General features: G+C 45.9%; 1 protein-coding gene and 1 pseudogene across 3 annotated transcripts; both read left to right on the top strand.

Annotated features, from left to right (window-relative positions):
* The first annotated feature begins 220 nt into the window (after positions 1-220).
* Positions 221-16,115, top strand: LOC101773713 (annotated as a pseudogene).
* A 4,156-nt stretch (positions 16,116-20,271) lies between these two features.
* On the top strand, positions 20,272-26,104 carry LOC101758974 (WD repeat-containing protein 26). 3 transcript variants are annotated; one of them, XM_022827541.1, is made up of 5 exons: positions 20,272-20,524; positions 21,976-22,873; positions 23,382-23,486; positions 24,207-24,836; positions 25,561-26,104. In XM_022827541.1, exons 2-5 carry the CDS (start codon positions 22,079-22,081, stop codon positions 25,831-25,833), a joined length of 1,803 nt encoding a protein of 600 aa, XP_022683276.1. In that variant the 5' UTR covers positions 20,272-20,524; positions 21,976-22,078; the 3' UTR covers positions 25,834-26,104. The 3 variants fall into 3 exon arrangements, with proteins under 3 accessions (XP_022683276.1, XP_004972947.1, XP_022683277.1); XM_004972890.3 differs by having other exon boundaries at positions 20,273-20,524; positions 23,385-23,486; XM_022827542.1 differs by lacking the exon at positions 20,272-20,524 and adding an exon at positions 20,620-20,642.
* Positions 26,105-26,465: the final 361 nt, after the last annotated feature.

The raw sequence follows: 26,465 nt of genomic DNA, 5'->3' as shown, positions 1-26,465 counted from the left end.
CTGCACTGCTACAGTCCATGAGGTGTGACTCGTGAGTCCGGCCGTCCGGGGAAGTACTTCTGTCGCCTGCCGGTCAGTTTTCTTTCTAATATATGTCTTGCGTCTTCGGTCTTCCTAAATTGAATCTAAACAATTAAATAAAACTTCAAATACATGTGCTATACTGCTATTTGATTTAATTCAATTATTCAAATACTTTTGGAACAGATGTTGGTGTCCCATGTCTACTACAAGAATTAGAAAGTATAAATCTGGTGCTGAAAAATGTAAGAAGAAACAAAGACTAGAAGCTTTTGCTCAATCACAAAAGGGTGCACTTGATAGATTTGTTGTCAGAGAAACTCTAGAAGCTAATATTGGTGATGATGCAATAGAGGTTGAGACTCCATCTGCTGAAATTCCAGAAGATAATGTTGATGAAGGCAACGGTAATACAGATGAAGAAGAACGAGATGGTGATGGCGATGGAGGTAATGAGGCTAATATTGTCGATGGTGTTGGAGGTACTAATGGTAATATTGGCGATGGCATCGATAATTCTTTGCAGCCTGATATCTTTGATCCAAGAATTTGGGATGCACTTGATTCTAAAATGATCGATATTTTGCTAGAAAAGGGTCCTAAAAGAGACATGTCCATTGAGCATGGTCCTAGAGACAAATTGTCCAGAAGATTTTGAGCACTATCATATAGTAGAGTTCTCTCAAATGGAGAAAAGTGTGACAGAGAATGGCTTGTGTACAGCAAAGAACTTGACAAGGTATTTTGTTTTTGCTGCAAATTATTGAGGAAGGGCCTTGTGAGAGGTCAGTTAGCAAATGAGGGGTTCAATGACGGGTCTCATCTTAGCCATAGGCTTAAAGAGCACGAAATTAGTAGAGAACATGTGACAAATATGACCTCATGGTATGACTTCCGTCTCAGGTTGGAGAAGAATCAAACAATTGATAATGTTGCCCAGCGAGAACTTGAAAAAGAAAGGGAGCATTGAAGAAAAGTTTTGCTCAGGATTCTTTTGATTGTAAAATTTCTCGCAGAACATAATATAGCATTTCGTGACAGTAATAGCAGATTGTATCAAGACAACAATGGCAATTTCTTAGGATTGGTTCGGATGGTGGCTGAATTTGACCCAGTTATAAAAGAGCACATTGACCGCATCACCAATGAAAAAATCCGTGATCACTATTGTGACGACCCTGGTTGAAATCAGTTGAGTTAATCCTAATCCGAGTCTCTAATCCCTCTGTCTCAGCTTCCCTAAGCTTAAGCGCTCCACCTCCGGTCCTAGTCCCGACCCCTGAGAACCCAACCAACCTCGTCGGTTCCTTCTGAGTTCCCCAAGGCAGTGCTCCTTTCAATCTTGGAGCTGTGGGACAACCAAGACTGATCGATGGACCCGCAAATCTTTTCCCCGGATCTCCCGAGGCAAACGCACTCGAGCAGCCTGCACTGCTTCAGAGCTTCTCCGCCGCGTGGCTACATCCCTCCGACGCCCGCCGCTTCACCCAGTCGCCGGCCGCGACAGGATAGATTCCCGCGCCCTCCTCCCCAATCGCAGTGGAAGCCCTTCTGCAACCCTTTCTGCAGCACCTCATCTCGCTCGCGGCCTCGCCGGCCGCGCCTTGGTGCTCCGTCGCCACTGTGGCAGAGCTTTGCCGCCTGCTGCGTCAAACCGCCTCGCGGCTCGCGCCCATCATCTCGCCAGATCCCCGGCTGCAAGGCCCGATGCCTTCCGGCTTTTCCGCCGCCTCTCCACAGTCGCGCTGCCCCTGAACTCGCTATGCGACGATTCCTCCATCGCTAACGCCGACTACGGCAGCGTCGGCTCCCTTCTCTCGCCCCCACCCCCAGTGCCGTGCGCCGGCAATGCCGCTATATCGTGCTCGACTGCGACGCCGTTCGCCCTGTCTTTTCGCCTGTTGCAACCTCGCTTGCATCGCCTTTCTCCCTATCACACCAATCACATCAACTGCTCGACGACGCCCGCCTCCGCCAAAATCTCAGCTCCGGCAAAACCGCGCCTGCACCGCCTTGTCTCTAGTGCCCAATGGCCGAAGACGCTATCTCCGAAGTCCTGTTCCGCCGCCCATCGCCGCTCAATCACCGCCATGGCAGCGTACTCCCTCCTTCTCTTCCGGTCTTCATGCCACTCGAAATCTCTCTCTTCCACGCCGCTATAAAAAGGGAACGCCAGAGTTCCACCGGAGTTCCTTTGCCTTTGTTGTTTCGCCGCCCCTACTCTGAGAGCACCTGAGCACTCCCGCTGAAATCTCGAAAGTTTCCCCTCTCCGCTCAAGTCCGCTCCCCCCCCCAATCCACCCAGCTGCCTGCTCCTCCGCGCTGTGCTAAAGCTTCCTTGTTGCTCACAAGAAGCTCCGCCGCCGCTGGAGCACCGCCGGACATCGCCTCCGCCCAAGACCTAGTGCTTAAGACCTTTCGCCCAAGTCTGCTCCTTCCCGACCCCAAAGCTTCACCTATAAACCGAAGGTAAGCTGCCGACCCCTCACCGGTTCGCCCGACCCTATCTGTTCGCTTGACCCCTTTTCCGTCTCGCCCGACCCCGTCTGTTAGCCGACCCTTATTTGCCTCGCCCGAGGACTCGGCTGTATCTTTTTCCTTGACCCGAGGGTATCCGTGTAAGATTTCGGGGACTTCTCTGTGATAGATCTGAGGACCCCAAACACAGTTATCACTTAAAGTTTAAGGGTCAGATCATAAGTTTCTTCCAATCTGACCCTTGGTCTTGTTCTCTATCCACTGAAGCTTGAACCCCCACACTTTTTCCGTAGCTTTGCTACAAGTTTCTGGGCTAAGACTTGCGAGTGTTGCTGTTGAAATAATCGTCTAAACACTAACTCCTGCATTGCATTCGTGTAGAGTTTTGTCTTACTGACGGTGTCTACGAGCTACACCCGGTCCCAGAAGACGGAGCTGTAGCTGAGCTACCAGTTCCAGAAGCTGAAGTCGCCCCAGCTGAAGACCAGCTTCCCTCCCATCCGCTTGAAGTCAAGCCCCGGAGCATGAACCCTAAATTTTCCAAAACTTGTGCATGCCTTCTTTCTCATGTTTGTGCATTTACGTATAGGAGTTGTTTGCAACCTTAGATGCATGACATAGTTCCTTTGATCTGAACACTAGTTTGTTGGGCCGAGTAGTTGCTATGCTTAAATAGGAAACGGTAAAAGTCGAGTGATTTCCTGTCACTCGCGAGTTATAGGAGTTGGTTGTTTCTCCTTCTGTTACAATTATAAGGACGATGGACGGGGCAGGGTTTTGGTTAACTCTTTTGGTGGTCGGCTGATCGCCCCGTCTGTCTATGGAATCTGTTAAGGCCCGACAGTGTTGGTGTTCGTGATCAAGTGTTTGAAAGTACTAATCTCATACCTAGTATGGGATGGGAAAGCCTAGTACCTGATTGAACTAGGGCGTGGCTTATACCCCTGCTGTCCCTAGAACGAGGTTCCCATGGTGCATCATGTAGGTGCAAGTGCGGTCACAGTACGGTAGAGGCCGGGACTGTGGAGCATTCCATGCCAAGCGAAGTTTGGACCTGACACGTGCTTGGGAATTGATGGGGACGGCCGACACAGGAAGCGACCCTGGTGGTGCGCGGATGTCGTGAGATTAGGTTCGCCATGCATGGTTAACAAACTCAAATCGATTCGTTTGCCTCTCACAGTTTGAGACTGCTTGATCGCTATGCTACACTGAGTAAAGAAAGAGTCTGATGATGACATGGTCTTGTTGATGAGCTTATATACATAAAGATGGATTTATGTTTGCTTAGAGTAAGTTGCAAATGTAGACTGGTTAATGAACTTAGAATCTGAGCTAAAATATCGAAAGTAAGGACCCACTGTAGTCGCTTTTGGCAACACAAACCCCTCAGCCAAAGAGCCTTGCATGTCTAAACGTTGGTGGAGTAGTCCTCCCCCGGTCGGTTAAGTCTTGTTGAGCTTAGCAGCTCAGCCTTGTTTGTGGCTCTCTTTCAGGTGAAGTCGAAGCTCCTGAGTTTGCTCCTGTTGGCTCTTGGCCGCCCCAGCTCCCTCCGGGTTGGACGGTCGAGTGGGATCCCTCCTCGGACGACGGGGAATGGGATCATTGATGTCCTGACTGGTCTCACCAGGGACGTCCGACCCCGACGAATAGCTTCTGCTTGTTTTACCTTCTGTCTATTTTCTTCAGAACTTGTTAAACTCTGATTTACAACCAAGTGTGTAACAACTTGTTAATCTAATGGTGGACCTGTTGTATTCTCTGGAAGCACTCACCTTCGTGTGGGTCATGCTAACTCGGTCCTGTTAAGTGGTTAAATTGGAGAAAATCCGACGGCACCTTGAGTTAACTCGATTAAGGCATGAGTGTTGCGTCTTAAGCGACGTAACTGTGCTTTAGTTGAGTTAATCCGAGGTGGTTCCGCCACAGCTAGTACCAGAGCGAGGTTTAGCAGGACAGAGAAAACCATGGATCCTAAAACACGTTCTTTGAATAAAATTTGCAAGAAAACTGTTGAAAAATCTCGTACGATCGTTAAGGGTGACCTTAGTACGAGAGGCCCTAGGAGATTTTGGGGTTATTTTTAGGTGGCTAATACTTATTGGTTATCTTGCTAACCCCCAGCACTTCGCCACGTGTATCATACGTGTGCCGAGTTCCGCATCACGAGTATGCGAGGGTTGATAGGGAGTTCTATTCAAGGGACCCTATCATCGCGGTTGTTTTGCCCACGTTTATCACACGTGCGCAGGTTCCGTATGTTAACTCATACGAAGGATGGTATGGCTTGATTCCAACAAACATATCATCACGGTTGTTCGCCCACGTCTATTATACATGCGCTGATTCCACATCACGAGTATGCGAAGGGTTATACGGCTCCATTCAAAGGGGACCTATTTCCACGGTTGTTGCGCTGTCCATGCAGCCTTAAATGCATGGGTGCCGTTTCTATAGTGAACGGTAATGCTTGGGAACGCTTTCGTGGGTGCTGGCATAAAAGGTTCATGTGGTTGTGTTTTCTGCAGGTACACTAACCGCGTTCGCTTAGGAGACGCTACTAGAACCCGACTAGATATTATAGGGAGAGACGTACTGGTTGCCTTGCCACCGGCACTGACTGCGTAAGACCAAAGTTGTGGCAGTTATTTTGGTTGAGAGGACGAGGTAGGCCGTGCATGCGACATGAACTAAAATTTGTGAAACCACCTCCCTAGAACAACCTTGCCTTGGTCAAAGCTCTTATTCGGTTTAAGGATTTCTAGTTTCCTTCCAGCTTGCGCTCTGGTCGAAATCCGAGTGTCTTATCTGCCCGACCTGTTCTTTTTCTTAGAGTCTCTATCTCTTGTTGTTTTAGTTCTTGGTTCCAGATGGCTGCCCCCGGACACGTGCTGTTCGGCGCTGACGGCATTTCCCACTCTACGTGCCTCCACTTTGAGGGTTTTCCTGCTATTCTGTGGGACACCTTAAGGTGGTTTAGGTATCAGTCCCCGCCTTTGTACGTGGGACGGATGTACTAGGAGCACGGAGTACAGAGGTGCAACGTGCAGGTGGTGGTACCTCTACCCCCTGCGCAGCCCGAGTGGTCCCAGCTCGAAGTCTTGACTTGCGGGCACGCTCTGGAGGATACTTGGGAGTCGGCTGCTCTGCAACTCCTTACCCAGTTCTGTCGGCTACACCCGCTTGAGGTCACCTTAGACCCAATCGGCTTGTTCCCTGCCAGGGATCGGCTAGACCTGGCGTGGCGTGATCGCGTCAACAACATGGAAGTGTTAGCAGCCTCGCATTCACTGGTCACCATCTCTACCACCACTAGATGCATGTCAGCTTTGTATCGGCTGATTGAGCTTCAAGGCCGAGCGATGGCTGTCTTGGCTCGGATAGCCATAGACACCTAAGGGCTTTTCAACGCTGCCAAGAGAGACTTGGTGGGACAGTCGTATCAGCTTATCCAGAGAGGCATACAAATCCATGACATGCAAGCCAGAATCTCCGGGCTCGAGGGAGAAGTGACGGACCTGGTGGATGGCATGATTGAGCTTGCCGAAGAAAAGATGGAGGTCGAGATGGAGCTAGCAGTTGCTAATGCTCATTTGGACGAGCACCACGCTGAGCTTGATGCTATACATGCCCTTGAGATGCAGCTGGACGAACAAGAAGATCCCGAGGAAGTAATGGGAGCGTCCAGCATGGACATTGAGGATGGCGATGCCCCTTCTCCGACTCACAGTGTTCCCTCATAGGTTGAGAGCTGTAGGAATCTAATCTTTGGTTGTACTCCTCGGCAACCTAAGTTTTGGATAGTAATGTAATAGGTTAGCCTTGAGTTGAGTATTCCTCCTGTGTTTTGGGGAACAACAATGAAATGATCTTGGTGAAATCAGATCTTAACTTGACCTTTGACCCTTTTTCCGACACACTGTGAATGCCAAGTTGTGGGAGTTTTGTGCTGTGACCACACACCCGTCTTCTGTGGGTCCATCCAAAACTTGGCCGACCCCGAGTCGCAAGGTCGGATGCGCTCGACTCCTCGAGGCAGTTCTCCGCCTCGCCCGACCCCTTGATGTGCGGTCCGCTTCGCCCGGCCCCTGGTTGCATTGTTTCGCTTAGTCTGACCCCTTGGCCTAAGGTCGGATATAGTGGAACTCCTGGGATATGGTTATGGTTCGCCTGAAGTTGTGCGCAGAACTAAGATAGTTGCTAACTAAGATGGCAAGAGGAAGTGTGTATCTCTTTAATAAAGACATGTTATTGTGTTGCAGTATCGGCAAGAGTCGCAATTGCGGATTTAACATATGCGTTCCCACATAATTGGAATACTTCCGAGGTTATGGAATTAATGAAACGTTGACTCTCGTAGATGGCGCATCGCACCCGATCTGGCTCTGTGCCCAGCGGTAGCGAGCAGAGGCAGGATCTTCCTCCGCCTCTGCCCACACCCTCGCTGGAAGCCCTCCTAGCGGCTCAAACTGAGCTGCTAAGGCGCATTGTACAAGGACAACAACAACAGTCCCATGGAGGGAGAGCTCATCAACAGCCTCATGTTGCTCGCTATGAGGACTTCTTGAGCACGCAACCCCCTTTGTTCCAGAAGACACAAGACCCGCTCAATGCCGACGCCTGGATTCGTGCCATCAAATCCAAGTTCTCCCTCCTCACCGCCCATTGCCCGGAGGAGAACAAGGCTCGGTTCGTCGCGCAGCAACTGCGTGGTTCTGCCCTCCTTTGGTGGGATCACTACCACGCCATGCAGCCGACCGACCACGTCGTCAGCTGGGAGGAGTTTAAGATGGCATTCAGGGGGCCATCATATCCCTGAAGGTCTTCTGGAGCGTAAGCTCAACGAGTTCCTAGCCCTTACCCAGGGAAATCGAGATGTCCTGCACTATGCGCAGGCCTTCAATGATTTGTGCCGGTACGTTGGATACCATGCGGACACAGATGAGAAGAAGCGGGACAGGTTCCGCAGAGGGCTAAGCTTGGAGCTTAGAGAAAGGTTAAACCCGATAAGGGTGAATACGTACAATGAGTTGGTCAACTTGGCCATCTCACAAGAGGACTGCATGAAAGCTCTGGCAGCCGAGAGGAAAAGAAAGGCTCCACTGCCAACGTCCAGCCCACCTACACAATGTTTCAGAATGGTTCCACCACAAGCGCCCAGCCGACCCCAGCCGTCGGGAAGATGGGTTGCCCGACCCCACCAACAGCAGCACTTCATTTCCTAGGATTTCAACCTCAGGCACCGCGGTCGACCCTACCGCCGCCACCGCGCCCTGCAAATGGTAACCACTGCTTCACATGTGGCAATGTGGGGCATTTCGCCAAGGACTGCCCCAGGAATCAGAATCAGCGCCCGGGGCAGAGCAATGCGATGCTCAATAAAGGGAAGAGGCCCAAGATGCAAGTTCGCCAAGGTCGGCTGAACTTCACCAATGCATCAGAGCTTCCTGAAGATGCACCGATAATGATGGGTACCTTTCTGATTCACAGTCTTTCAGCTTTGGTTTTGTTTGACTCAGGAGCCTCACATAGTTTTATTGGAAGAAAGACTAGTTACAAATATGGGTTAAAGGAATGCCAAACAAGAGGATCTTTTAGGATATCCACCCCGGGCGGGGTAATCACATCTGATAGTATGAGTGTCAATGTGCCTATCCAGCTAGGCCGAAACCTTATTAAGGAGAATCTTGTTATCCTCGATCTAGAGGGGATTGATGTCATCCTAGGAATGGATTGGATGACTAGGCATCAGATTGTGTTAGATATCCCAGCCCGAGCTATCCACGTCAACTCACCCCACCAAGGCCCCTCTGTTGTCCAATTGCCCCGCCAAGAAGATGTGAATTCTTGTGCGTATCCCGCAATGGAGACCCAACTGAAGGACATCCCTGTAGTCTGTGAGTACCCTGACGTGTTTCCCGACGTTTTGCCGGGCATGCTGCCCGATAGAGATGTGGAGTTTTCCATAGAGTTGATCCCCGGCACCGCCCCTATCTCCAAAAGACCTTATCGGATGCCACACCGAGTTGGCTGAGTTGAAGACCCAACTACATGAGTTGTTGGAGAAAGGCTTTATCCGACCCAGCACTTCACCTTGGGGTTGCCCAGCTCTGTTTGTGAAGAAGAAGGATGAGAGTCTACGCATTTGTGTGGACTACCGACCCCTCAATGCTGTGACTGTCAAGAACAAGTATCCCCTTCCCCGCATTGATGATTTGTTCGATCAGTTAGCTGGAGCAAGAGTATTCTCCAAGATTGATCTTTGTTTCGGTTATCACAAATCAAGATCAGACCCTGTGACATTCCCAAAACTGCCTTCTCCACAAGATATGGACTCTACGACTACCTGGTTATTTATTTTGGACTCACCAATGCACCCGCTTACTTCATGTATCTCATGAATTTGGTGTTCATGCCCGAGTTGGACAAATTTGTGGTGGTGTTCATTGATGATATCCTAGTGTACTCGAAGAACGAAGAAAAACATGCCAATCATCTTCATGTGGTTCTTCAACGGTTGAAGGATCATCAGCTTTTTGCCAAGTTCTCCAAGTGTGAATTTTGGCTAGATAGTGTCAAGTTCTTGGGACACACTATGTCTCGGAATGGCATAGCCGTTGACTCCAGCAAGGTACAAGAAGTCATGGATTGGAAGCCTCCCACTTCAGTTCACAAGATTTGAAGTTTTCTTGGATTGGCAGGCTACTATCGGCGCTTCATTCTGGATTTCTCCAAGATAGCTAAGCCGATGACTGAGCTGCTGAAGAAAGAGGTCAAATTTGTGTGGAACGACAAGTATGAAGAAGCCTTCAACACCCTGAAACACTTGCTGACCTCAGCCCCGGTTTTGGCTCAACCTGACCCTTCTAGGCCGTTTGACGTGTACTGTGACGCCTCTGGCACTGGACTTGGGTGTGTTCTTATGCAAGACCACCGAGTCATTGCCTATGCCTCGCGGGCGTTACGACCTCATGAGCTGAACTATCCAACCCATGATCTTGAGTTGGCAGCAGTGATTCATGCCTTAAAGATATGGAGGCACTATTTGATGGGCACCCACTGCAACATCTAGACTGATCACAAGAGCCTCAAATACCTCTTCACTCAGGCCGACCTCAACATGCGACAAAGAAGATGGTTAGAGTTGATTAAGGATTATGACTTGGAAGTACATTATCACCCCGGCAAGGCCAACGTAGTGGCAGATGCTCTTAGCCGCAAGACCCATTGCAATTGCTTGTAAGCAACCAACTTCACAGAGACTTTGTGCCATGAGGTGGGAAAACTTAATTTGGAAATTGTTTCCCATGGAACCCTCGGTCACATCTCCCTTGAGTCTGCTTTGGAGGATCAAATTGGGATAGCACAGTTAGAGGATGAGGAATAAGGTGAATCAAAAGGAAGATTTTATGGAAGGATGAGGGGTATAAGCAATTCCGACAGGATGAGAATGGGAGAGTATACTTTGAGAACTGACTTGTTGTTCCGTCCGACCCCACCCTTAGGAAGCAACTCCTAGATGAAGCTCATCTCTCCAAGTTCTCAATCCATCCGGCAGCAATAAGATGTATCATGATCTCCGTCAAATCTTCTGGTGGAGTGGAATGAAACCAGAGATTGCACGGTATGTTTTAGAATGCGACACCTGTCAACGTGTCAAAGCCAGCCATTTAAAGGTAGCAGGTACCTTGCAGCCCCTACCTATTCCCTCTTAGAAATGGGAAGACATCAGCATGGACTTCATTGTTAGACTACCCCTTACATCGCAGTGGCATGACTCCATTTGGGTGATTGTGGATCGTCTTACCAAGACTGCCCACTTTCTTCCGATTCACACCACCTACACGGCCAAGAAATATGCGGAGTTGTATCTTGACCGCATTGTTTCCCTGCACGGTGTGCCTAGGATGATCATATCTGATCGAGGAGCTCAGTTTGTAGCGCGTTTTTGGGAACAGCTACAAGCATCAATGGGCACCAAGCTCATTCGTAGCTCGACTTACCACCCTCCAACCGATGGTCAAACCGAAAGGGTAAATCAGATCCTTGAAGACATGTTGAGAGCTTGTGTCATCCATTATGACAAAAATTGGGCTAAGTGCTTACCATTGGCAGAGTTCTCCTATAACAATAGCTACCAGACTAGCTTGAAGATGGCACCATTTGAAGCCCTATATGGTCGGACGCCGTTGAATTGGTCACAAGTTGGCGAAAGACAGACCTATGGCCCTAATTTGGTAGTAGAAGCCGAAGAGCAAGTTAAGATAATTCAAGCAAATCTCGAGGCAGCCCAATCTCGACAGAAGAGTTACTCTGACAGGAGAAGGAGACCCCTGCAGTTTGATATTGGTGATCATGTGTATCTTCGAGTCTCCCCGACCAAAGGAGTGCAATGGTTTGGAGTAAAAAGGAAATTGGCTCCCCGTTACATTGGCCCTTATGAGATTGTGGAAATTTGCAGACCCGTTGCTTACCGGATCCAACTACCCGAGCAGCTCTCAGCCATTCATGATGTTTTCCATGTCTCCCAACTGAAGAAATGTGTCCAAGTTCCAACTGAGATCTTAGGGCAGGAGCAACTTCAAATCGAACCCGACCTGACCTATGCTGAGTACCCAGCCAAAGTTCTTGACCGTAAAGAGAGGCGCACCCGACGACAAGTGGTGAAAATGTACAAAATCCTATGGAATAACCACACAGAGGATGAAGCAACATGGGAAACAGAAGAGTATCTGAACAAGCATTTCCAAGGTTTTCTTTCCATCCAAGGAGGTAAGAACTGCACACCCCCATTGGTCGCTCTTACCCATTGGCTGTGACGACCCTGGTTGAAATCAGCCGAGTTAATTCTAATCCGAGTCTCTAATCCCTCTATCTCGGCTCCCCTGAGCTTAAGCACTCCACCTCCAGTCCTAGTCCCGACCCCTGAGAACCCAACCAACCCCGTCGGTTCCTTCTGAGTTCCCTAAGGCAGTGCTCCTTTCAATCTTGGAGCTGTGGGACAACCGAGACTGACTGATGGACCCGCAAATCTTTTCCCCGGATCTCCCAAGGCAAACGCACTCGAGCGCCCTGCACCGCTTCAGAACTTCTCCGCCGCGTGCCTACATCCCTTCGACGCCCGCCGCTTCGCCCAGTCGTCGGTCGCGACAGGATGGATTCCCGCGCCCTCCTCCCCAATCGCAGCGGAAGCCCCTCTGCAACCCTTTCTGCAGCACCTCGTCTCGCTCGCGCCCTCGCCGGCCGCGCCTTGGTGCTCCGTCGCCGCTGTGGCAGAGCTTTGCCGCCTGCTGCGTCAAACCGCCTCGCGGCTCGTGCCCATCATCTCGCCGGATCCCCGGCTGCAAGGCCCGATGCCTTCCGGCTTTTCCGCCACCTCTCCACAGTCGCGCCGCCCTCGAACTCACTATGCGACGATTCCTCCACCGCCAACCCCGAATCCGGCAGCGTCGGCTCCCTTCTCTCGCCCCCCTCCCCAGTGCCGTGCGCCGGCAATGCCGCTGTATCGTGCTCGACTGCGACGCCGTTCGCCCTGTCATTTTGTCTATTGCAACCTCGCTTGCAGCGCCTTTCTGCCTGTCACACCAATCACATCCACCGCTCGACGACACCCGCCTCCGCAAAAATCTCATCCCCGGCAAAATCGCGCCTGCGTCGCCTTGTCTCCAGTGCCCAATGGCCGAAGACGCTATCTCTGAAGTCCTGTTCCACCGCCCATCGCCGCTCAATTGCCACCATGGCAGCACACTCCCACCTTCTCTTCTGGTCTTCGTGCCACTCGAAATCTCTCTCTTCCGCACCGCTATAAAAAGAGAACGCCAGAGTTCCACCGGAGTTCCTTTGCCTTTGCTGTTTCGCCGCCCCTACTCTGAGAGCAACTGAGCACTCCCGCTGAAATCTTGAAAGTTTCCCCTCTCCGCTCAAGTCCGCTCCCCCCTAATCCACCCAGCCGCCTGCTCCTCCGCGCTGTGCTAGAGCTTCCTTGTTGCTCACAAGAAGCTCCACCGCCGCTGGAGCACCGCCGGACATCGCCTCCGCCCAAGCCCTAGTGCTTAAGACCTTCCGCCCAAGTCTGCTCCTTCCCGACCCCAAAGCTTCACCTACAAACCGAAGGTAAGCTGCCAACCCCTCACCGGTTCGCCCGACCCTATCTGTTCGCTTGACCCCTTTTCCGTCTCGCCCGACCCCGTCTGTTAGCCAACCCTTATTTGCCTCGCCCGAGGACTCGACTGTATCTTTTTCCTTGACCCGAGGGTATCTGTGTAAGATTTCGGGGACTTCTCTGTGATAGATCTGAGGACCCCAAACACAGTTATCCCTTAAGGTTTAAGGGTCAGATCATAAGTTTCTTCCAATCCGACCCTTGGTCTTGTTCTCTATCCACTGAAGCTTGAACCCCCACACTTTTTCCGTAGCTTTGCTACAAGTTTCTGGACTAAGACTTGCGAGTGTTGCTGTTGAAATAACCGTCTAAACACTAACTCCTGCATTGCATTCGTGTAGAGTTTTGTCTTGCTGACGGCGTCTACGAGCTACACCCGGTGCCAGAAGACGGAGCTGTAGCTGAGCTACCAGTTCCAGAAGCCGAAGTCGCCCCAGCTGAAGACCAGCTTCCCTCCCCTCCGCTTGAAGGCAAGCCCCGGAGCATGAACCCCAAATTTTCCCAAACTTGCGCATGCCTTCTTTCTCATGTTTTTGCATTTACGTATAGGAGTTGTTTGCAACCTTAGATGCATGACATAGTTCCTTTGATCTGAACACTAGTTTGTTGGGCCGAGTAGTTGCTATGCTTAAATAGGAAACGGTAAAAGTCGAGTGATTTCCTGTCACTCGCAAGTTATAGGAGTTGGTTGTTTCTCCTTCTGTTACAATTATAAGGACGATGGACGGGGCAGGGTTTTGGTTAACTCTTTTGGTGGTCGGCTGATCGCCCCGTCTGTCTATGGAATCTGTTAAGGCCCGACAGTGTTGGTGTTCGTGATCAAGTGTTTGAAAGTACTAATCTCATACCTAGTATGGGATGGGGAAGCCTAGTACCTGATTGAACTAGGGCGTGACTTATACCCCTGCTGTCCCTGGAACGAGGTTCCCATGGTGTATCATGTGGGTACAAGTACGGTCACAGTACGGTGGAGGCCGGTACTGTGGAGCATTGCATGCTAAGGGAAGTTTGGACCTGACACGTGCCTGGGAATTGATGGGGACGGCCGACACAGGAAGCGACCCTGGTGGTGCGCGGATGTCGTGAGATTAGGTTCGCCATGCATGGTTAACAAACTCGAATCGATTCGTCTGCCTCTCACAGTTTGAGACTGCTTGATCGCTATGCTACACTGAGTAAAGAAAGAGTCTGATGATGACATGGTCTTGTTGATGAGCTTATATACATAAAGATGGATTTATGTTTGCTTAGAGTAAGTTGCAAATGTAGACTGGTTAATGAACTTAGAATCTGAGCTAAAATATCGAAAGTAAGGACCCACTGTAGTCGCTTTTGGCAACACAAACCCCTCAGCCAAAGAGTCTTGCATGTCTAGACGTTGGTGGAGTAGTCCTCCCCCGGTCGGTTAAGTCTTGTTGAGCTTAGCAGCTCAGCCTTGTTTGTGGCTCTCTTTCAGGTGAAGTCGAAGCTCCTGAGTTTGCTCCTGTTGGCTCTTGGCCGCCCCAGCTCCCTCCGGGTTGGACGGTCGAGTGGGATCCCTCCTCAGACGGCAGGGAATGGGATCATTGATGTCCTGACTGGTCTCACCAGGGACGTCCGACCCCGACGAATAGCTTCCGCTTGTTTTACCTTCTGTCTATTTTCTTCAGAACTTGTTAAACTCTGATTTACAACCAAGTGTGTAACAACTTGTTAATCTAATGGTGGACCTATTGTATTCTCTGGAAGCACTCACCTTCGTGTGGGTCATGCTAACTCGGTCCTGTTAAGTGGTTAAATTGGAGAAAATCCGACGGCACCTTGAGTTAACTCGATTAAGGCATGAGTGTTGCGTCTTAAGCGACGTAACTGTGCTTTAGTTGAGTTAATCTGAGGTGGTTCCGCCACAGCTATCTTGGTCCTTCCATCCAAAATGAGTTAATAAATTTGTTAGCTTCTGCAATTAGATCTGTAATTGTTGCAAGGTAAAAGAAGCAAAGTACTTCTCAGTTATACTTGATTGTACTCCTGATGCAAGCCACCAAGAGCATATGTCTTTGATAATAAGGTATGTTGATACATCTTCAGGTTTTGTTTGCATTGAAGAATCCTTCTTAGGTTTTTTGGATGTGAATGATACCCGGCAAGGATTTTTGATGCTCTATTAGAGAAATTGAAAAGTCTTGATCTTGATGTAGACAATTTGAGAGGACAGGGATATGATAATGGGTCAAATATGAAAGGGAAAAATATAGGGGTACAGAAGAAAGTATTGGATAGAAATCCAAGAGCTTTTTATTTAGCTTGTGGTTGTCATAGTCTAAATTTGACACTTTGTGATATGGCAAAGTCTTGTCGGAAAGGAATAGAATTTTTTGGAGTTATCCAGCGCATCTATACAACATTTGCTAATTCTACAAAAAGGTGGAAAATTTTAAAAGATAACATATCGGGATTGACACTTACTCATTGGGAGAGTCGTCTTGAAAGTGGTAAAGCTATAAGATTTCAGATCCTAGAAATAAGAGAGGCTTTACTACATGTGGCTGAAACTGATGATGATCCACTGAGAAGTAGTGAAGCTAAATCGCTAGCGGAAAATGAACTTGGTAGCTTTGAGTTTTTAGTGGCAATAATCATCTGGTTTGAAATATTATCTGTTGTTAATTTGATCAGCAAACATCTACAATCAAAAGATATGCTTATTGACATTGCAATTGAGTCTGTACAAGGATTGATTAGCTTTTTTAAGAAGTATAAAGAAACTGGCTTTTCGAAAGCATTGGAAGCCACAAAAGAAATTGCAATGGAGATGGATATTCACCCAGAGTTCACTCCCAAGCGCAAAATCAAAAGAAAAAGACATTTTGATGAGGCTGCAGATGATGCATCAAGTGTTTCACAATCTGAAGAGGAGTCATTTCGGGTCAATTATTTTATATATGTTATTGATCAAGCTATAGTTTCACTCACCAAGAGATTTGAACAATATCAAGGGTATGAAAAGATTTTTGGTTTCTTGTTTACTTCAGATAGGCTGCGATCCTTGGATGATAATAGTTTGATGGCTAATTGTGTCAATCTTGAGAACGCACTTAAGAGTGGAGAACATAAAGATATTGATGGTTAAGAATTGTTTGCAGAATTAATTGGCATCCAAGATTTAATTAAAGAATCTATGGGTTCTCTTGATATCTTGAAGTTTTTGAAGAAGCGCCCCTTTTATCCCAATGCCCTTATTGCATATAGAATTTTGTTAACCATTCCTGTGACCGTCGCATCTGCAGAAAGGAGCTTTTCTAAACTCAAGTTGTTGAAATCCTATTTGCGTTCTACTATGACACAAGAAAGACTTAATGGATTGGCAACAATAGCACTTGAAAATGATGTCTTGGAGAAGATTAACTATGAAGACATAATTGAAGATTTCATTTCAAAAAATACTAGACGGATGATGCTTTTTAGTCGAACATGAGGTTAGTACTGTATGTATTTTTTAGCATTAATATTTGAAGTATTTCTAAATATTGCGTGAAATGACATAGGCTGATAATGTGCCTTAGTTATATTGAATATATTTTTTAATATTTAAGGACCACATTCTGCATTCAACACACGGGCCTCCAATTCCTGGAGACGGCCTGAGCCAGGGCTCTGGGATTTGAGCTCTCCATCTCACGTTCACGTCTCCATGTTTGCAAATTGCAAGTTTGGTGAGCAATGCCCTTTCAGTTTCAGCTCAGTTTTTTGCTTTTTGGTCATGTAGGATTCTGAACATGAACCGGCCACCAAATCCAGACACATGTATGCAATGCGATGGAAGCAACCGGAATATGTGGATTGGATTTTAATGGTTGCCTCTTTTTATTTTTTTTATCAGCCAAATCTCCCCACTGGTTACTTGGATAGTGATAGCACGAAATATTTCTACTCTAGTACGTGTGACTTTTCAGCATTGTTTTATTTTATTATAAGAACGCGTGTGATCAAATTTAACTTTATTATTAGAGAGATTTTAGAGTGATGGAAAAATGATTATTAGAGATATATAAATGTATTGGAATTTTAGAAAACAATGGTATCAGTGTATTTTTGTTATGATTTTTTTCATATTTAGAGTGAAGAGTAATGTCCAAATGTTTATATTGGATTATGTGACTATATGTCGATGTCCGAGCTCTGTGAAGAACGTGAAACCATGATTTCTCTCGACGTGCCATTGCAAAGTTCCTTGATCGAAAGTGCCCGTCCATGTCAGACTTATGGGTGGTTAGCATGGCAATTTATTCATCCTCTCCCAGTTTATTATAACGTACTCGTAGATTTGAGCTCTTGGTTGTTCCCCGCAAGTTTCGGTATGGTTCTTCATCTTTTGTTTTCTGACAGGTGACAACTTGCATGTTTCACTATGGCTCTGAATGGACTCGTATGCTCCATACTAAAGTGCATATATGCTAACCCATGCACGGTAGCAATTCAATTCATTTATTAGGTTACCAGATCTGTACACTATACACAAATAGGATTGTCATGAAGAATCTAATCTGGCTACACTGATCGAAAGGTGATTGGAAATCTCAGTGGATAAGAGATCAGGGTAAAATTGATGCAAAATACACTACCGAAAAACGCGGCATTAGTCCCGTTAGATAGGACTATAGATCCCGAAAATCCAACCGGGACTAAATTTTCAAGATAAAAGGAGTCCTTTAGTCCCGAATCATTCACCCGTGACTAAAGATCCCTTTAGTCCCGGTTGGTAAAACCAACTGGGACTAAAAGGTTTCAAAAAAAAATAAAAAAAGAGGCCAGCACTCGCCCGCTGCCGTCGCGGCCCGTGCCCGCCCGACCGTGCCAACCCGTCGCCGCTCGCCCGCCACTACTCTCCGGGAGAAATGCCTGCACGAGGAGGAGATAGGAATTAGAAGAGAGAAATGCCTGCCCGAGGAGGAGAGAAGATAGGAATTAGAAGAGAAATGATGCGTGAGAAGATAAGGGGCCGGCGCTGCTTGCCACCGGTGAAACGGGATGTTTTGTCCCGGTTGAAAATACCAACCAGGACTAAAGGCCCCTCTCCTTTAGTCCCGATTGAAATTACCAATCGGTTTAGTTTCAGTTGGAATTACTAACTGGGACTAAATGGGGGCCTTTAGTCCCGATTGGTGTTTGCAACCGAGACAAAATGCCCCATTAGATTTTTTCAGCCCAGTAGCTATTACAACCGGGACTAAAGGGGGGATTTAGTCCCGGTTGGTCTTTACAACCGGGTCTAAAGCCCCCGTCCCCTGTGGTAGCCTTCGATGGCACATGGATGGAAGGGCAGTTCTCCAGTAGTGATTATAAATTTTTATAATCCACAAGTAATGATGTAATCATGTAAAACAATTTCCTTCCCCAGTTATAGCATGCATCTCCACGCTTTGCTCCAAATAAATACATACTCCCTCTGTCCCCTATTAACTGTCGCTCGGGAACTGTGTTTCCCTCACAATCCCGGTTCCCAAGCGACAGTTAAATCGGGACGGAGGGAGTAAATGGTTATTTTTCTCTGAATAGCATCTCTAGCTTCAGGGAGCGAACAATGATGCATGGTCATAGTGACCTTTTTTTTTCCACACCTTTTGAGATCACGTTTTATTTTATTCCAGGTATTTTCGAAGAGAAAACGTTGTTTCTTATCCTATAATTATTGAAATGGGCTCCGATCTAGTGCGTCTTGTTCCTTTTACTTTTTCCTTAAGTAAATTCTTCTTTTTATGCTCATGAATTTTTCTCTTCCTGTGAAATTATTCTCTAATGCCTTACATCTTTAACGTCAGTTTTGCTCATGCTAATGGAATAATTCCCTCTAATTGAGCTTTTTCTGCTTACTGTTTTACTACTATATTTTACCTGGGAAGATATTGTCCAGATATGATAGAAAGCATCAAAGCAAAGTAACATTACGCCTTCTTTTGACGGAGACTTCCTCTTTTTCTTTAAACAGAAAAATGACACATAAGTCCAGCTTCCATATACGGGTCAACTGCCGCACTGGAGATTTGGAGAAGTGCTACTGTGTGGTTATATTATGGGCCGGGCCAACTCCGTTTTGCTCGTTGTAGCCCAAAATGCAAATAAGCCGTAATATCAACTAGGAATATCACTGGCAAAGCTTCAACTTATAAGCCGGCTGAAAAGCTAAAACGGCTGATTTGTTGTGAGAGGAAAATACTGTTTTGCGGCTGATAAGCTGGTTGAATAAGCTGAAGCGAACAGGCTAGATCCTCTCAAAAATATCACTGGCAAAGTCAACTCAGTTGATCGACTTGAGATTAGAATCACCTTGCAGTTTTAACTGGAATTTAATGAGCATAAAAGGAGACTGCCAAATTTCATCTACAGAAGAACTCTTACCAAAATTCCCTATGCTTACTACAGGAGCGAAAGGGACAAAAAATGATGATTGCACGACATTTTCAGTTACATCACATAATGTCTCGTCTTTTTTTTATTCTATTGGCAGTGATCCATCCAAATAGCCGTTTCAATTTGAATATAACTCCTCATGTGTCATGTGGAAATTCTGTTGGTACATGAAATCTACTATATTTGGTTTAAAGCTAAATTGCCATTCCTAAGGAGAAAGGACTTTATTTGTAACCGCCCATACCAATTCACCAACCAATGATAATGTTGGGGCCAACAAATAGCTGCATTGCTTTTATCTTAACAGGTCACGGACCAAACACCATTACATGACAAGAATTTGACACAATAGCTAGGTTTATTTTGTTACATCCAAAATGTTAACTGGCCTACCTATCAGCAAAAAAGGAAGTAGGAACACATTAGGGAAAGGCATCGATTAAGATATATTCAAGATAGTATATATTTAATGTTTAAACTTTTTGCAAGAGAGAACTGATAAGTGCCATTTCAGAATGAACGTGCCATTTCAGAAGCTCTAGCTCTAAACACCATATAAGTGATGGAGTTTCAGCTAAGCGAGAAGCTAAAAGTAGCAAAACGCCTACAAGCTTTAAAATTCCCATTATCCATTATATAACCTATGCTTAAAATAGCAAATAGTCATATGACCTATCAAAATTAGCATACCAACAAATCTTATCGAAGATAAAGTGTTATATCATGTGGGTAGGCGTGGATCAAACTCGAGTCACATCTCTTTCCTAAACACGTACTACAACTTTAGCGTCTAATTACCAAATTACCACAGAGACCACGAAGACAGCAGCGCAGCCCTAGTTCTCCGAACACGCCAGGTGCCATCCCTTCGATCACTTACTCCTAACATTTTTTCGAAACACCTTCGTACACTCTATCCTCTAGACACGGAAAGCCACCGTGTACTCTATCCCTAAGATACCACCATTTTAATTCTCGTGAATCCCTTCTTATGAATTGCAAATTTGCAACTCAAAAGGCAACACCTAAACAAGAAACACCACCAAGCGCTCCAAGAGACGATGGAGATCAGAGAGGGAAAAAAAAGCTGTGATGAATTAGAGTGAGAGAGAGATCCACAAGGAAGGTACTCTCTCTCTCTAGTCTACCCCCCTTCTCTCTCTCCTTGTGCTGTGCCTGTGCCGGTGTGGTGTGTCCCTCTCTGCATCCCCTCCTGCCCTTTTCTATTCAGTCGGTTCCCCTCTCCCCCAAGCCAAACACCACCACCCCTCTCCTCCCCCTCCCCACCTCTCTCCCTCTCTCTCTCCTCGCCTCGCCTCCCTCTCGCCGCTTTCCCCACCCAATCCGTCCGCTGGGCCGCCTTCCTCTCCGCCGGGGCGGGCGATTCCACGGAGATTCCGCGCGATTCGGCGCCGATTCGGGGCTCCTCTCGGCGTTTCCCGGCGAATCGGCGGGGATCGGGGTCCCGGGCTGGAGGTCAGGCACCCCTCCGATCGCTAACCCTCGCTGCTCCGTGCCTGCCGTGTTGGGTGTGGGTTTGGGCGCTCGCGTGCGCCGGTTGCCGGTGTCGGGTGCGCCGCGTCGGCGCGTCTAGGTGCGCTGAACAGACGAACTTGCTTGAGAACTCGGGGTTGGGTGGGTGGGATTCGATGATCGGTTCGCGTCGGGGCGCCGCTTGCTGAGCCCCCTTGTCGGATGCGCGGAGTAGATTGCGGAGGGGTGTGAGTGGGGCGCTAGTTCATGGTGATTAATTAAGCGGTAACGAACTAATAATTGTAGGAGTGGATTGCAGGTGGGAATCTACCTGTTGGCGTTAATGACTCCGTGCTTATCCATTCGGTATGATTTTGGCTGGGAAGGGATGCGTGCTCTGTGCGTGGGGAATGTTTGGGAGGTTGGAAGGAATGCTGTGTGGAAAAAGTAGCATTGCGAGGGCAAGAGGATTGCTGATGTTGCGTGGCAGTAGAGGTTGTGTGCCTCAGCTTGTACTGATATGGACAAGAATTAGGAGTTAGTGGTTTGCTGGAGAACTTTTGGATCACCCAAACATGTGACTCTAGCAGTATACTTGTTGTTTGGACTGAAATTACAACCTAACTGCAACTTATGCTTACATATGTCGAATGTGTTTGCGGCAATTTTACCCTCTGTAGCTGTGCAAGTAGATTAGGTGTAGAGCTTTTGTCTGCTTGGAAGGTTGGCTGATACTCCTTGGTATGTCAATCGTTCAGTATGCGCATTCCTTTTAGTATGTTTTGCTAGACTAAAGCAGAGCATCTTGTCAATTTTCGGTTCAAGTAGTAGCGAAGAATCTTGGTGGTTTCTCCAACGACAATTGGTTTCCTGCATTGCAGCAATGCTCTTTTAATTCAGTAAAGCCTGGCACAAGATAGCGCTGTTATGGCTTTTCTTTGATCTGAGCAGCCTAACTGTGTCATGCTTTTGATTATTCTGTGGGATGCGCTGCTAAGTAATTGGATAATTCTAAGATTGACAATAAAGAGTATCTTACTACCTTCTGATACGAAGGTTAATGATCATGGTGTCCTTTGCTGCGTAGCAAATGAGTTTTTTCTCCTCTTTATGGAGTGGAGTGCTATACAGTCAGAACCGAGGAAGGAATTTTTAACAGGGCCAACTAATTATTTTTTGTTCACAATGTTCAATTTTTGTTCACAGGGCCAACTAATATGAGTGCTAATATAGTATTAGCTTTTAGATGGCCCTTGTCACGTGTGGTATGGAGGATAGGATTGGTTTGTCACTTTGTTCCCGCTGCAATGTGTTCCTTGCATTATTTCTTGTTAGTTTTTGTGTAATGAAAAATTTCTGGTGGTTTTGCACTGAATTCTGAACAAAGGTTAAGCTAGAATCTTGGCCTTGTTTGATGATTAGTGACTCACTTTTTAATTGATGCTTCTCTGCAGGAACCTCCATCTGTTTTAGTAACTCATTGGAATATTTTACTTGGTGCTTGAATAACATCACCTTCCCTGAAGTGAAAAATATATGGGCTGACTTTGGCATTTCATGGGAGGTTTTGAAGATGATGAACCACCCTCAAAACGCGCAAGAGCATCCTCAGTAGAATCTGCAAGCTTGCCAGATTGTTTCTCGTTTTCGAAATCTGCCAATCCTTTGGGAAGTACAATGGCTAGACCTTTGCCTTCCCAAGGGAAAGAAGTTATGGTTGGTTCTAAGGGTGTTATTAAGAAAGAGGAGTTTGTCAGGATAATCACAAAAACTCTGTATAGTCTTGGATATGAAAAAAGCGGAGCAGTTCTGGAGGAAGAATCAGGGATAACTTTGCATAACCCTATGGTGAATCTTTTCAGAGAGCAGGTGATTGATGGGAATTGGGATAATGCAGTGGTTACCTTGAATAAGATTGGCCTACTCGATGAGAACATTGTGAAATCTGCTGCATTTTTGATATTGGAGCAGAAATTCTTTGAACTTCTGAGAGATGACAATGTCATGGGTGCTATGAAGACATTACGAAGTGAAATCACACCCCTTGGTGTTAATAGGAAAAGAGTGCACGAATTGTCGAGCTGTATGATCTCTTGTTCTCCACAACAATTGTTCGTTGGTTTTTCAAAGCTTGGCATTGATTCTTCTACTTCACGGTTGAAGCTCCTAGAGGAACTGCAAAAGGTGCTCCCTCCAACAGTTATGGTACCAGAGAGGAGGTTAGAGAATTTAGTTGAGCAAGCACTTACTGTGCAACGAGATGCTTGCTATTTCCATAATTCTGTAGATGGGTTATCACTCTACATTGATCATCACTGTGGGAAAGATCAGATACCATCTCGCACGCTACAGGTAAAAAACTAATGCTTGTGCTTGCTTCAGTGTTTGCTTGGAGCGCTAATTCTCCTACATAAGCACCAGTGCTGTGTCTGCTGCTCAGCCACTCATGTACTGTCTTGATTCGTCATTGTACATTATTTAAAACACCGCTCGATGGTTCTTTTCTCTTCTGTATAATTGTATTTCACTGCCATCATCTAGATTTTGGATTATGAAGTATGGCAATTTGAAAGAAAGCAATGGAATTCCCAACTTTGATGTAGTAGTTTGCAAATCTGAAGGCATGATCCTTTATAGCATGAAGACCTCTTAAGCTTTCTTCTAGCTTGCTCCATCATGTTAAGGATCTGATCTTTCACCCCAAGTAAAAAGTAAATAGAAACATGCAACTCGCACTGTGTCATACTTATATTTTCACTTGAAACTATTGTTGAAGTTAGATAATTTGGTTACCAAGATTAATCTTTTTCTACTAGCTGCATATCCTATAGTTCGATGATTCTAATCCAAAATTCTATAGCAGGTTTTGCATGCGCATCATAATGAGGTGTGGTTTATCCAATTTTCAAACAATGGGAAGTATTTAGCCTCAGCATCAAATGATAAATCCGCAATGATATGGGAGGTAAACTTGTGAATCTATTTTTTTAACGTATTCTTTTCTCATGGTCTGTGGACAAATTGGGTGGCCTACTCCTTAGTTTCTTATTTTGCACCTCATGTCAAGAACTGAACTTTTCCAGTCTTACTAATACTTTTCATTCGCTGCTCTTTATGTCTTTAAAAAAGTTTGAGTTTTGAAATCCTTGGTTATTTTCGAGAAGAAGACAGAAGTTTGCCATTTCATATCACCTTTTTCCTTCAAGCCTACTACTTACATCTTGTTAGCTTCTGTAACAAAGGAACTTAAGTGTAGATATTTACCAAGTTTGTTCCCTAGCTTGCATCCTGCCTCTTCTCGATGTTGTTATTGATCATGAAAGTGTGTGTCACCATGTTTCCCCTGTTAACATTACATACCATCTTACAATTACGCGGCCATGAAAGTTGGTCCTTATGCCCACAAAGTGCAGTTTGACTAGTGGATCTGAGTGTGTTTTTTTATGGTTGAGTGCTTTATATTACTTAATTGCAACAACAACAACATAGCCTTTAATTACAAAATTTTAAAATATATATTTTTCTAGCTATAGGATTTTCAGCATGTCATCTTCAAAGCTCAGGTGGTCCCTTATTGTACTATACGCTGCAGCTTTATGAACATCTAGTTATTTGTGGATTGAAAAGGGTGTTTTCACTTTTTTTTTTCAGTTGTCTTTTCATGCAGTAATCTTTACATTCGTAGGTTGATGAAGATGGAGAGCTATTACTGAAGCACACATTGAATGGTCATGAGAAGTCGGTGATGATGGTTGCATGGAGCCCTGATGATTGTCAGCTTCTCACGTGTGGAGTGGAAGAAACCATCCGACGCTGGGATGTTAAATCTGGCAAATGTCTTCATGTTTATGAGAAACCCGGCATTGGTTTAATATCATGTGCTTGGTTTCCAGATGGAAAGCAAATATTGTCTGGTCTAGCCGATCAACACTTTTGCATTTGGGATTTAGATGGTACGGAAGTAGATTGCTGGAAAGGGCAGAGATCAACAAAAACGCCCGATCTTACTGTAGGAAAAGATGGAAAGGTTATAATAAGCATGAATAGGGAGAACACAATTCTTCTACTTGATAGGGAGACAAAGCAGGAGAGGCTAATTGAAGAGGATCACACAATTACTTCATTTTCTCTATCTGAAGATGGTGATTTCTTGCTTGTAAATCTTGTAAACGAGGTGATTCATTTGTGGAACATACGAAATGGTCCGATTCGAGTCAGTCGGTACAGTGGCCATAAGCGCAGCCGGTTTGTGATAAGGTCTTGTTTTGGTGGATCTGAGCAGGCGTTCATTGCTAGTGGGAGTGAAGATTCACAGGTATGATGATTGCCTTGTGACCACCTATGGCTGTAGAACTATTATATTATGGGGGCACTTTAAATTTTTTTGTCTTTGTGTGCCACTTATATTATTTGCACAACTCCCAGACAAATGCCATTGTAGATAATTATATTTGTCGTCTGATGGTCAAATCTAAATCAAGAATGTGGAGGATATGTTTGTCATTTCAACCATCCTCAATGCATTGGTTATTCTTTTTTTATGATATAAAACATTCAAACATGTTCCAGAAATCTTTGGTTAACTCATACACTGTTGCGATCGGCACTTATGTCTAGGCCTATTCTTCAGATTGATTATAATTCAATAGGCATGTGTATATCTGTATGTGCACATGTCTCATGACTTGAATCATGCTGCTGATTGTTTTTTAGGGTAGGAAATGCCATTTGAATGATAGAGATATGTTGGAATTATCTTTTTCTTTTGACTGAAATGCCTTTTCTGATGAATTAGTACTTTAATGGGTATAATGGAGGCATGTAGTGATGACATCCATCCTTCCGGTAGGCAGTAGAAATTATGCTGCCTTGCATTTCAGTTTAAAATAGAAACTAAAAATTTGTTGTATCTTAAAGTTGTAATGGGAAACAGAAGATTTGACATTTTCAATGTCTAAGCAATTGGTTGGTCCAGCCATGCGGTTCATTGCATGTTTTCTCTTCACCAGAAAATGGCCCTGAAGTAATATTGTTTTCAGGTCTACATATGGCATAGAGCCACCGGGGATCTCATTGAGACTCTGGCTGGTCATTCAGGTACAGTCAACTGTGTAAGCTGGAATCCTGCAAATCCCCACATGCTCGCATCAGCGAGCGACGATCACACCATTCGTATATGGGGTGCAAAGAAGGCCAGTCTGAAGCGCAAGGATGTTGGGAGCAGCAGCTGCAGCAGCAATGGGATCCACGCAAACGGCAACACCCATGGCAATGGTTTCATTCACCAGTGCAACGGGAATAGCACCAAATGATAATCACCAAGGAAATGTATCCCCATGGATGGTTGACTGGCACCTGTAAATCCCCCTTTCCTTTACTTTCCTCCAGGAAGAAGAATCGCGGCCGCCATAGTAAAGAAAATGAAAAAAACCAAAAAAACAAAGCTGCAGCACAAAGTGTGGGGAAACCATCTGGGTTTCGTGCGCCATCTTTCCCTTGTTCTACCATGACTGTTGTCACATTTATTTCTTAATTCAAGCTGGGATAGAATTATGATATTAATTTGCATCTTTTATATCTTGATTTGCCCTCCCTGATTGATTGTAAGTGCATTTTGGTGGTCATGATGGTTAATTCCTCTGATTGACTACATGAACTAGCCAACTTTTGCATTGAGATGAAATGACATGTCCGTGAATGTTCGGTTAAGAACTGGGACGGAACATCTGATCATAAATTTGAATTTAATCCATTTAGTTGGTTCTACTAGTAAACACATTGTGTAAAAATAAAAATTGCGAACCAAACAAATCATTCACGTTGATAGTAGGGGGTGATATTATGTGAGCAGCTGCAAAAGGAGGATGATATGACAAAGGTTATGTTCAGAATGTAGAAAATTCGCAAAAAACAAAAAAAAACAGTTGGAGAGAAACATCATATG

The sequence above is a fragment of the Setaria italica genome, chromosome VI (genome assembly GCF_000263155.2).
Source record: "Setaria italica strain Yugu1 chromosome VI, Setaria_italica_v2.0, whole genome shotgun sequence".
In the NCBI taxonomy this organism is placed as follows: domain Eukaryota; kingdom Viridiplantae; phylum Streptophyta; class Magnoliopsida; order Poales; family Poaceae; genus Setaria; species Setaria italica.
The sequence above is the reverse complement of the archived record's forward strand: the minus strand, read 5'-3'. Positions and strand labels throughout refer to the sequence as shown.

Coding starts and splice junctions, on each gene's coding strand:
- LOC101758974 (XM_022827541.1), top strand. CDS start 22,079: ATGGGAGGTTTTGAAGATGATGAACCACCCTCAAAACGCGCAAGAGCA. Junction 22,874..23,381: donor TACCATCTCGCACGCTACAG/GTAAAAAACTAA, acceptor AAAATTCTATAG/CAGGTTTTGCATGCGCATCA. Junction 24,837..25,560: donor GTGGGAGTGAAGATTCACAG/GTATGATGATTG, acceptor TATTGTTTTCAG/GTCTACATATGGCATAGAGC.